Source organism: Nipponia nippon, unplaced genomic scaffold (assembly GCF_047370975.1).
Source record: "Nipponia nippon isolate SJK-2023a ecotype South Korea unplaced genomic scaffold, ASM4737097v1 scaffold_5, whole genome shotgun sequence".
Lineage (NCBI taxonomy): Eukaryota > Metazoa > Chordata > Aves > Pelecaniformes > Threskiornithidae > Nipponia > Nipponia nippon.
Genome location: NW_028262369.1, coordinates 71,339,549 through 71,351,092, shown reverse-complemented (window position 1 = coordinate 71,351,092; position 11,544 = coordinate 71,339,549). Strand labels below are relative to the sequence as shown.

The following is an 11,544-nucleotide window of genomic DNA, read 5'->3' as shown; positions in this document are numbered from 1 at the left end:
GTTGTATGTTTTATGCGTGCAGGGGGGCGGCCACAGCAGGCACAGTGAACGTAGGCAGAGTTGAGCTCAGGCTTTCCTCTCCACACTGCCTGTACCAGGAGATGGCCCTTTCACCAACGGCTTCCATCCCCTTCCCTACTAGCTTGGCCTATTTCCCTAATGCATACAGAGGTTTTGCAGCTGTTCCAAGGGGGTGCAGTGGAGAGGGGTTGCAGCCGACAACCTCACAGAGAGGAAATGCAACAATAATAGACCACGTTATTATTTTTTTTCCTGAGGGAAAATGCAGACAGGGCCCTCTCATTTAGAGGGTTTGCAGCCCTCCAAGGCAGCTCTCCTTTACCTAAAGTTGTGCGAATTGAGCTGCAGTGAGTCGCTCAGCCCCGCTGCTGCAGTTAATGCTTTTACTGGCTTTCTTCTGGGACTCTGCTCTTCTCTGGGTCTCTGCTTCAGTTCCCAGGAGAGCTGGATCTGCTGCTGTATGGGCTGAGCCCTAGCCAGCAAATAACTCTAGTTGTGCCACACAGACTCCTGCTCTGGGGTGGAGGGATCTCCAGCAGCCAAGCGCAGCAAGTAAGATGCCTGGAAGCTGAGCCGGGTCCAGACAACTTGAGCTCCAAGGTGGGGACTCGCTTTTTATCCTTGGCCCTCCCGATGCGGCACTGCTAGCTTTGCCAAGCGCCCGGGTCGGTTACTCGTCCGCCGCCCCCGCTCACAGCTTCCCCTCGGCCAGAGGCAACACCGCTGCCAGGCTGGCCCTCAGGAGGGCCGGGGTCCGTAGGGAGAAGAGGACAGGCGGAGCAGGGGAGCGGAGCACGCCTTGCAAAGGGAAGGAGGGAGGGCCGGGTGCCCGGGAGCAGCAGCCGGGGCCCCGGGGGTGGGGGCTTCTCCCCGAGCCCTGACGTAAAAACGAAGCGGGGCTGCCGGCTCCGGCTTCTTAAGGAGCGCGGCGGCGGGCGCGGAGAGCCCTGCCCTGCCCGGCCCGGCCCGCCCTGCACGCCGCAGCGCCGAGGTAAGAGCCGCGGGCGGCGGCGGGGCCGGGGGCGCCGGAGCGGAGCGGTCGGGACGGGCTGGGAGCGGGGAGCCGGCGGCAGAGCGGCGGCGCTGCCCGGCCGCTCGGGGTGAAGCGGCGCGGAACCGACGGAGCCCCCCGGGCGCCCCGCTTGGCAAACGGCGCTCGCCGCCGAGGCGGGCACCCGCCGCGGCTCCGCGGGACCGGCTTCGGCGTCTTTAAGGTCTAGGATCGAGTGCCTAGTCATAACTGATAGCTCCAACCAAGCAAAATAGTGATAACGAATGAGGTACTTAACTTTTTTATTGTTGTTATTGTAAGGCACTATTCATGACGGGAAGTGGAATGGGGGGTTCAGCTGCGGGGGGGGGGGGGGGGGGGGAAGGAAAAAAAAGTCAGAGCCAGACGGTGTAAATAGCGCACACACACACGAACTTCAGTTTATGGACAGAAAGACCTGAAGATTGGAGGGCAAAGGGGGGAATTACATGGAAGCATTCACCACAAGCACATTAAGGAAAACTGATGTTTCTTGAGGATGCTCTAAAGGGTGCCCAAAGAAGGGCAATGAGGCTGGTGAAGGGTCTGGAGCACAAGTCTTATGAGGAGCAGCTGAGGGAGCTGGGGCTGTTTAGTCCAGAGAAAAAGAGGCTGAGGGGAGACCTTATCACTCTCTACAGCTACCTGAAAGGAGGTTATAGCGAGGTGGGGGTCAGTCTCTTCTCCCAAGTTACAAGTGACAGGACAAGAGTAAATGGCCTCAAGCTGTACCAGGGGAAGTTTAGGCTGGATATTAGGAAAAATTTATTCACTGAAAGGGTAGTCAGGCGCTGGAACAGGCTGCCCAGGGAAGTGGTGGAGTCCCCATCCCTGGAGGTATTTAAAAGATGTGTAGATGTGGTGCTTGAGGACATGGTTTAGTGGTGGACTTGGCAGTGCTAGGTTAACAGTTGGACTTGATCTTAAAGGTCTTTCCAACGTAAACGATTCTATGATTCGAAAAAGAATCCTGAACCTCGTAGAAGACTAAGAGCAAAATGCTGCCGGAGTTTGACCAGACCATAAGGACTAGTGGTCTTGAATACTGGCCCTGACCAATGCCATTCACACCACACCTAAAACGGCACCCACCCTCATATTAGTGCCCTGCCAGCTCCCTGCCCAGCGCAGTCCCTTTGCTCACACCTCTGACAAATCCAGAACCCTTGTCCTTGTCTTACCCAGTTTTGTAACTTAGAAAGTTTCCAAAGGGGCTGGGGAGGCAGAGAAGGCAAAGCAACCAGTTCAATTGCTTACCAGTGCAAACCAGATGGCCCCTGTCCAAATGACAGAACCATCCTTAAAAGCCAATTTTAGTATTACTCCTTTGTTTGAACTATCTATTGGGGGGGGTGGGGTGTCCTCCCCATGGTCATATCTGAGATTGCCAAGTTGTTTTGAAAACTAGAAGCTTGATAAACAAAGTTAATTATGTCCCTTCAAAAAGTCTTGGTAAACAGATAGATAAGTGCATATTGCATAGCATATATGCACAGGTGTCTGCTGCCCAGCGGAGAGGCTCTGATGCACAAACAAGTAAGAGTGGAGTAGTGACTCACAGGATGTCTTCGGTTTTGCTTCCGAGAAAGCAATCAAAACCTGCCTTGTGCAGCAGGGTACAGAAGAATGATGCTTCTGGAGATCTTGGGAGCAGCATGAGGACAACCACATTACTACCACCACTGTCATAAGTGACATCCCACTAGGCAGAGCAGTGTGGGAAGAGTGTGCTGCTGTCCCTCTCCTATTCATTAAATGCAAGGTTCAGATGCAAGTCTGTCAAACCAATTCTCCTCATGAGATCCCAACTCAGATTAAAAAGTGACTGTAAGGAGTTGGAAAGTAAAGTCTGCATACCTCCAAAATGTTCCCACAACCTGACCAGGTAGCCAGATAGGGGGCTAGGTAAGAATATCACTACCAGGACTGAAATCTCTGAAGAGTCCTTTAGCTTTACAAGGAAATATGTTCCACAAAGCAGCCTACCCTTCCCTGGTCTTGCACGCTGGCTGTGGCTGGGCTACCTTTCATGCACAATCCATCTGCACACACTTATCCTGCCTTCAACATTTTTCTTCACATAGCACAGCTACATTGTTTGTGCTCTTGATGATCACTCATAGAAGAGGCTTTCGACACAAAAAGCCAGTTGATTATTAAGTTAAGCTCATTAAGAGAGGTAGCTTCTCCCCCCACAACACCCTCCAGCAATCAAACTGAAAACATAAAAGCATGAATACGCAACAGATCAGCACACACATTAAACAGAATTGTTTGTCCTAAAAGCTGATCTCAGATGTTGTCGATTTCCACAAATGGGAGGTCCTCTATATGCCATGAGCTACACTAAAACCAATTCCCAAACCTGTTACACATGAGAAATGTGTATCAGAAATGTAATATTAGAAACATTTTAGAAAACGCGCAATAGAAGCACATACTAGAAATGAAATCTGATGGAGACAGATGGGTCTTTCTGTCCACAAAAGGTTATAATTCTCAGGATTTCTCCCACTATAGCTGCTAATTATCAAGTTTCACAATTTTAACATAATAGGCAATTGTTACAGTGATCTGCAATAAGCATCTGTACTTTTATACGTATATATCTCAGTATAGGAAAGACATGGACTTGTTGGAGCAGGTCCAGAGGAGGGCCACAAAAGCGATTGGAGGGATGGAACACCTCTCCTATGAGCAAAGGCTGAGAGAGCTGGGGTTGTTCCGCCTGGAGAAGAGAAGGCTACAGGGGGACCTTACTTCAGCTTTTCAATACTTAAAGGGGGCTTATAAGAAAGATGGGGACAGACTCTTTAGTAGGCCCTGTTGCGACAGGACAAGGCGTAATGGTTTTAAACTAAAAGAGGGTAGATTCAGACTAGATACAAGGGAGAAATTTTTTATGATGAGGATGGTGAAACAGGGGAACAGGCTGCCCAGAGAGGCGGTAGATGCCCCATCCCTGGAAACATTCAAGGTCAGGTTGGACAGGGCTCTGAGCAACTTGATCTAGTTGAAGGTGTCCCTGCTCATTGCAGGGGGGTTGGGCTAGATGACCTTTAAAGGTCCCTTCCAAGCCAAACCATTCTATATACATGTATACATGCTGTATAATACAGCTGCTATGCTGTGGCTTTCCTATACCTTCTTTTCAGAACAGTTCTGCATTTTAGCAGGTAAAACACCCCTGTTCAATGGATGATTTTGCAACCTACCATTAATTCATTAGAACACACTTTCGACAAATAGATTTCCTGCTGTCCACAGATCTCTGAGTCTGCAGACTATTTTAAAGGGGTCATAAAATTTTGAGGAAAGCAAGACTGCTTAAAGGCTTAAATTCTCTGTAAAAAGGAATGGATTTTTACTGAAAAAGGTTAGGGATCTGTAAGTCAAGAAACAACAAAAACTTTCAATATGAAGAAGTTCCAGATAAGAGTTCATTATATGGATTTGAGGATGATTAACAAATTTTAACACATGCTTCTGCTGCACAGAGTAATGCAACTCCACTAGTATTTATATTCATACATGCAAAAAAGCAGATTTTCAAAGCGCAGAGAAACAATTATCAACATCTGAAGTGCCTTCTATATCATGTAAGATACCAGGGCTTTGTTCCTGCATCTAACAGTGAGAAGTTTTTCAGCTTCTTTTGGTTTTGTTACATTTCAGTGACATGATGGACCTTGGGAGCAGAGGAAGAATCCACTGCAACATGAGACTCACCTGCTCTCTGCTAATCATGGGAGTGTTCTGCGTGACACCTTTCCTCTGCCATAGCCAAATTGATCCACTAGCTCTTGGGCGAGCAGACCCCCAGTGCTGGGAATCCTCCTCAGCTGTCTTACTGGAGATGAGGAAGCCTCGCATTTCTGACTCTGTCAGTGGCTTTTGGGACTTCATGATCTTCCTGAAATCATCAGAGAACTTGAAACACGGGGCTCTGTTCTGGGACCTGGCTCAGCTCTTCTGGGATATCTATGTGGATTGCGTGCTCTCCAGAACCCATGGCCTAGGAAGAAGGCAGCTAGCAGAAGCTGAACAGAAGATCGCTATTCTACGTTCTCAGTTCACAGGGAGAAACCAAGGTTACTACTCCTGTAATACATGTCTCATGGGCAGTAACTAGAGTCTAATAGGAAAGAAGAGAGATACAGGCTTATTGTGTTACGTCATGATAGTACAGAAACAGAGGACAGTGTTGCACAACTGCCCCCCACTCACCCCAATCCAGTACAGCGCTATATTTATGTTCACAGTGATCTCAGTAAAAATCTGGCCTCCAAATAACCTGAACTCTAATAACAGCTTTTCAGTTTGGTGGGGGAGGAGAGGCAGCAGAAAGTGAAACATAGGAGGATTCAGACAAAGGAGGCAGCTCAGCAGCTGAACATACAAAGATAGTCTTCCACACCAGCATTTTTACCACTATTGTGCCATGGACAGGCTAGTTCTGATTCCTCATTCCGAGAGGTACATCACCCCAGGAACGTGCCGCACTGGTGCTGCTGGGGAGAGCGACAGTGTTCCAGCAGAAGAGTAAGGATACGTTCACTCGCTATCTCATAGTCAACCACTAGATATTTCCTATTTCCATACTGCTAACTTTGCCCAACACACAATGGAAACAGACCTAGGACTCAGATGCGTGCAGGCTTTCAGGCACAGCTACAGCTTCAGGAGGAAGAACACTACTGATGACACCAAGTGCTGCAGTTCCTAACCTCCAGGTTCCCAGCCCCAGAGCAGAATCCCCAGGCTTAAAGTAAGCGTGTCTTTATGCGGTAAGGTGAGAGCTGGCACCTCACAGCAGGATCTGCAAAAGGTAGCATGTCACTTAACCTCCTCATTCCCAGGAGGAACATACAGCATAGTTTTCCTAAATCTCAGTCCCTTCCAAGGCTTCAGTTCTGATCCTGCTACCAACAGATGCATTCTTCCCTTGAGAATGCCCACTTTCAGAAAGGGGCAGGTGCTATAACTTGATGGAGGGGTAGAAGTGCTGCTGCCATCACCAACACTGTAGCACATAGGGCCCACAGGGAGAAGGCAGAACTGCCTTTTCACTTGAATGGATTCAAACCCTTATCTCTACTTCCTAGATCAGTGTCTTAGTTATTAAGATGTTTGGGGGGAATGTCCATGGAATAATGAAGAAGCTCTCTGGGCAGTTACCCATTAGAATGTCTCTAAAAAAGGGACTTCAACTCAGGATTCTTCCACCCCAGGGACACTATACCACTGAACAGTCCAGCTCTTGCCCACAAACCTTAAAATGTTTTGTGTATTGAAAGACAGGGTTTGAGATGGGGGTGAGGACCTCTCAATCCTTCCTATTACCTACAGAGAGTATCCTAGCCATTAAGCCAGGAGATAGGAGTTATGTTTGAACCAATCCTCTCAGACTGAAGAACTCCTTACGTGTGCAGGGCCAGTTTCTGAACTCTGAGCCAAACAACCACTATCTGCATTTTAAAAGCAAGGAGTGGATCCTATCCTGCTCTGCAAAGAATCTGAACTATCACATAGCTCTGAGATCATCTTTGCTGTGTTGAGATATATTGATGGCAGGCAGTGCAGAACACCCTTCTGGTTCCCAAGTGGCCTTAGACATCACAAAGGCAACAAGTTGCTCAGTCCTGACCAGACTGATGCACTTTTGGGTGCAAACAGAATGCAGCTTTAGACACATGAGGCAGTAGTACTATCAAAAAGTGAGATACCCATCAGGCTAAAGCACCAGATGAATTTTTGTTTTCAGGATTGCAGCTTTGAATGCCACTGTCTAAATTTCCCCTTAGCCTTTTGTTTACATCTGGCTCTTCATGTCTATGTCACACTGTGATTTTCCTAAACAAAGAGCTTTTGTTCCAGTCAAGATTAAGAGTAACAGTCCGATGTATTTTGAAGAATCAAATTATGGGTTTTGTGATTAATACTGACTTTTGCTTACTCCTATACAGAGACGTTTTAAGCCACTGCTAAGCATTCAAACTTTAAGACAAACAAGGATTTCTGCCCTTCTCTATTCTTTTACCTATTTTTTTGTGAATTGCAATCAGTTGATCTGGTTTCTCCATACAACTGATTAACATCAGTCAGTAGCAGGCAGCTTATAGCAGTGACAGCATAAATTTTATTTTTTTGGAGGAGCTATGTAGCCTCTCATCCAAGTCTCCCAGTTTCTTAACAAAGCCAGCTGTTTTAATCTTTGTAACCCTTGACCCTACTGCCTTGTTTTGTCAGTGAAAGAAGAAATCAATTGTTAATAATTGCAGATAGAAATCGCATCCTAGCAAATGATGAGGAATAGAATTACTGCTTCTTATGTGTAGAGAGATGCACAAGCCTGTTTTCTTAGCCCAAAGAGCAGCACTAACGGCACTTGAATGACCTTATGTACTTCACTCCACGTCCATGGGCAGGTATGAATAGCTTTCAGTAGGCTTGTTTTAGAAGTCAAACAATAAAGCAAGGTTTTTTGTGTTATACTGTTACTTTTGCAACTGTTGATAACATGTTTATTGCTCCACTCCATACTAAAGTTTTTCATCTTATTCCTCTTAAGTATTCACAACTTCAATTTTTTCTTTTTTTTAATTGCAAACAGGGTCATAAATCAGGAGCAATCTGTAAGCTGCATTCACTGTAGTTCCTTAAACATATCATTGAATTGGAAAAGCAAGACAGAGATCTGAACTTGGTACAGAAATGCTGATGTTAAGGTATTATTATTCTAGTGTCAGATTTCAGAACTTAAGAATAAATCCCATGAGGTCATTGTGAAAACTGAGTATCAGGAATTGAGCTTTTCTAAGAAAAACCAGAAAAGTCCTCCAAGCCAAAAAACCTAGTGAAGTCCTTGGTAAAGCTTCTCAGTAGTACTGAACAGAACTACGCCGTCACACCTAAGAAGCACTTGCACAGTTCCCCATACTTTGCCCTCCTGGGAAACAAGTGTGTTTGAGTGTACACCAAGACAATGGAAGAAGTAGCCCAGGTCCAGACTTATGGGTTCAAACACTGTTTTCTGAACCGATCCAGTCCTGCCAGGCTCCTGACTGTAGTTACTAACAGGTCTGAAGATGCTCTTCAAACTACACAATCCATGAAAAACACAAAAAAAATCAGAACAGCTGTATATGAGTTATCTGACAAACTACCTCCAGCCAGCTAACATCCCACTTAACGCAGCAGCATTACAACTTCCCTAGATATCCTGCAAGGAAGTATTAGTCAGCTTTAAACTGAGACAAGTAGGGAGAGCCCTTTACAGTTACTTGGCTAAGGTATCTTTAGTAGCTCATTCCTTTCCCCTAACAAAAGCCAAACACCATGAAAAAGCAGGTTTCATAAAACCATTTCCAATATATTACAACACTGGAGTTAGATACATTATAGTTATAACAACTCTTAATGAGCCAAAATAAGACTTAAGAACCACAAGGAAAAGACAGCTTCTGTACTCACAGCAGATCTTCCTGAAGAGCAGCTGTATAAGACCTTCCTCAAGTAGCCGCATAGCGCATCCCCAGTATAAGGGGGGAATTTGAAGAATACAAACACAAAAACCTCTCTACCTCTTTTCCCCTCACCCAGCAGTCCCCCTGCTACCTCACCACTCAGAGTTGCCACAGCTGTGCACACCTCCCTCACAGGTGCAGGCAATTGGGCTCAGATCAGCCCTTGCACCTGGCCCAACTGCCAGGGACAAGCACAACTTCTTGTCCCGACTCTTCTGGGCTGCAGGGTGCCAAGGAGGGTAGTGGGGCAAAGGCTGCTGGATTATGCATTTGAGGTCTGATAAATAAACAGATACTGTGTTAACCAGTTACTTTTTCAGAAGACAAATGTGTTGAAAGAAATAAAGTCAATCTGCTGGCTTTTGGAGATCGTTGCAAAGAAAATGCCCCATTGGTCCTCAAGGAAATAACAAATGTGCTACTAAATAGTGTGAGAGATCTCATCCACTGTGCAAGGAGGTTCATGACAAGTCAGTAAGACTGAGCAGACTTAAGTGCTTTGACTCTGCTAATTACAAGTGGAAGAGTTTTATAGGAAGACTGAAGGAAAAGGCCTGTGCTGGGGGGAAAGATCAAAGTAATTTGTCACTGAAAGGCAACTTGCAAATGGAGGGATATGGCTATCACCAAAACAAGAGGTTTGGGGTCAAAGCTGATAAAATAGGGACCAGTAGCAGCTAAAGATGGAGGGAACATGGATGTGGGAAACTGAGTATTCAGCTGCTCTTTGCTGTTTGGAAATTGATTACTTATATGCATTTTCATGTCACTTTTCAGGGATGTTTTCTCATATTCAGATGTTGCCAGTTCTGAAGAAGAAAGACTCGTTTGAAGATTTAACAAGTATCCACATGCATAAGAGTAGATCTACAGTACTTGGACGAATCATTGGAGAGCTAGGGAAAACGAGGAAATGACACATTCAGTCCCAGATCTTGATTTGTAGATATTTTTTAACTACTTCTCTTTATTTTTTGCATTTTAATCCTTATTGATGTTAATTTACATGGCGGAAGAAGGCCTATAACTATGAGCGCTGTATCTCTGATTAACTTGGACTTGTAGGGTTTTTTTAATTACCTATGAATTCAATCTCCTTAATAAACTGCATGATTTATAAGCAGTTGCCTACTTTAATCTGTGTGTACATCAGGCTTTTTATAATGCATGTGACCTATTCAAACTACTGTCTTTTGGGTGCCAAAACAGGAAACAACTGATCCTTCAATAAAACATAGACAAGCAGAGTAGGAAGTTGCCAAAACCCTCCACTAGCTCCAAGACAGAATTAGAGTCCAAATGGTGATGCTTTATTATATGCATAGCTGTATACTTGTACAAAGCAACCACTGCTGAAAGATATCATCCTACTAAAGAAAAGTAGTACATATTTTTATATTAAAAATACCTTCCAAAAATGTTTTCAGCTTTCCAAAAAAGTAAAAGGTTAACAGGTTTTACCAGCTCCTCTGTTTGTTTTCACAAGATATTTTTACAGTATTTTCCCTAAATTTTCACTTATAAAAAATGCCACTTCAAATGTTACACATTCTCACTTAAAGTGTTTAATCAAAAGAATTCTCATACATAACTTGAATTTGCTTCTTTTTTAGTTTGCAAGTTTTTTGTAGACAAATCAGTTTCCTTTGACTGTTATTGATAACTCTAATAGGCAATTTGATATTAAACAAATGCAACATAACTTTGGGCAGGTAACATTTGATGTTTTGATGAAATCAAATTTTTCCATTGCCTGGCTGCCTGAATGTAACTACAAAATTCAGCTTTCCAGGGCAACTACATTTAGTTGCTCATTCGAAGTTCCTTTCCTTGAGCATGTGGCAATATTTGGTTGCTTTTTTTTTTCAAATACCCAAAGAAAAACTCATTTGCTGCGTGTTCATCAACTTGCAGAAATAGGTTCAAGCAGCAAAATGTATAAATGAAATCTTAAAATGGTTACTGGGCCTGAACAAAATACAGCTTAAGCATAGTCCCATTTGGTGAAATCCTGATCTTATGGAAGCAGACAAGAAACTCTAAGAAGGCTATATCAGCTTCAATGGCACTGAATTTGTGCTTAAAGTTAAGCATGCAACAAACCATTTAAATGTTCAAGAGATGAGGGAACACTAAAGCAGGATGAGCATAGGAACACACAGTTTAGTGTACTCAGCAACCCCACCCCAGCTGCCTCTGCCGGCAGCCACAGCCTAAAAGAGTGCTCTGCTACTGTGTGGGAGGGAGACAAGAGCATTGTTACAACAGATCTGCTCACTCTTGCACTACTGTGGTTAATTATCTAAATTATATTAATATATCTAAAAGTCCCATTGTGCACAGCTTTGTATTAACATAAGAGACACAGTCTTCACCCACGGTCCCTACAGCTATTAAGACCAGCAACTGACAAAGAGCATGTTAAGGGCTGGATGCCTCAGCCAAGTAGGACTGGTATTGTAGTAGACTAGATGTTACCTGTTCCCATATGCTCTCAAGCTCTAGAGAATGTAAAACCAGACAGATTATCTGAACAGGTACTGTTTATCTTAGATGCTTTGCCACAGGGTCCTTTGGGAACAGGCTAGTGTTTCCAATTTAGATATATCCCACCTGTAACAACAGGATCCCCTAGTAAAGGGCTGCTGGTAGCTTCCTTCCTCCCTTCAGATAGCAACAGAAACGGTGAAATACCACTATGGGCCAAGCTGATGTTTAGCTTCAACAAATTTGCAATACTTGTCTGCTTCAGCAAGCTTCTTAATTAACAGGCTGTAGCATCATTTGGCCTTTGAGGAAATGGGCAGGAAAGGATTAGTATGTGGAGGAAAGACTGAGAAAACAGAAGAATCTCTAGCATGGGTCACACTATGGAGAACATTTGGAAATTACTAATGTAAAGGAGACAATGTGTGTTATCAATTGTGCTGAAATAAAAAAGGGGATGCAATTAATTACATGTAAACT

At 44.6% G+C, this 11,544-nt stretch overlaps 1 protein-coding gene across 2 annotated transcripts; it reads left to right on the top strand.

The window, feature by feature from the left end:
- The first annotated feature begins 531 nt into the window (after nucleotides 1-531).
- FAM237A (family with sequence similarity 237 member A) lies at nucleotides 532-9,602 on the top strand. Of its 2 annotated transcripts, none has more exons than XM_087731741.1 (3): nucleotides 532-621; nucleotides 4,727-5,142; nucleotides 9,355-9,602. In XM_087731741.1, exons 2-3 carry the CDS (start codon nucleotides 4,731-4,733, stop codon nucleotides 9,492-9,494), a joined length of 552 nt encoding a protein of 183 aa, XP_087587867.1. In that variant the 5' UTR covers nucleotides 532-621; nucleotides 4,727-4,730; the 3' UTR covers nucleotides 9,495-9,602. The 2 variants fall into 2 exon arrangements, with proteins under 2 accessions (XP_087587867.1, XP_087587866.1); XM_087731740.1 differs by lacking the exon at nucleotides 532-621 and adding an exon at nucleotides 869-1,012.
- The last annotated feature ends 1,942 nt before the right edge of the window (nucleotides 9,603-11,544 follow it).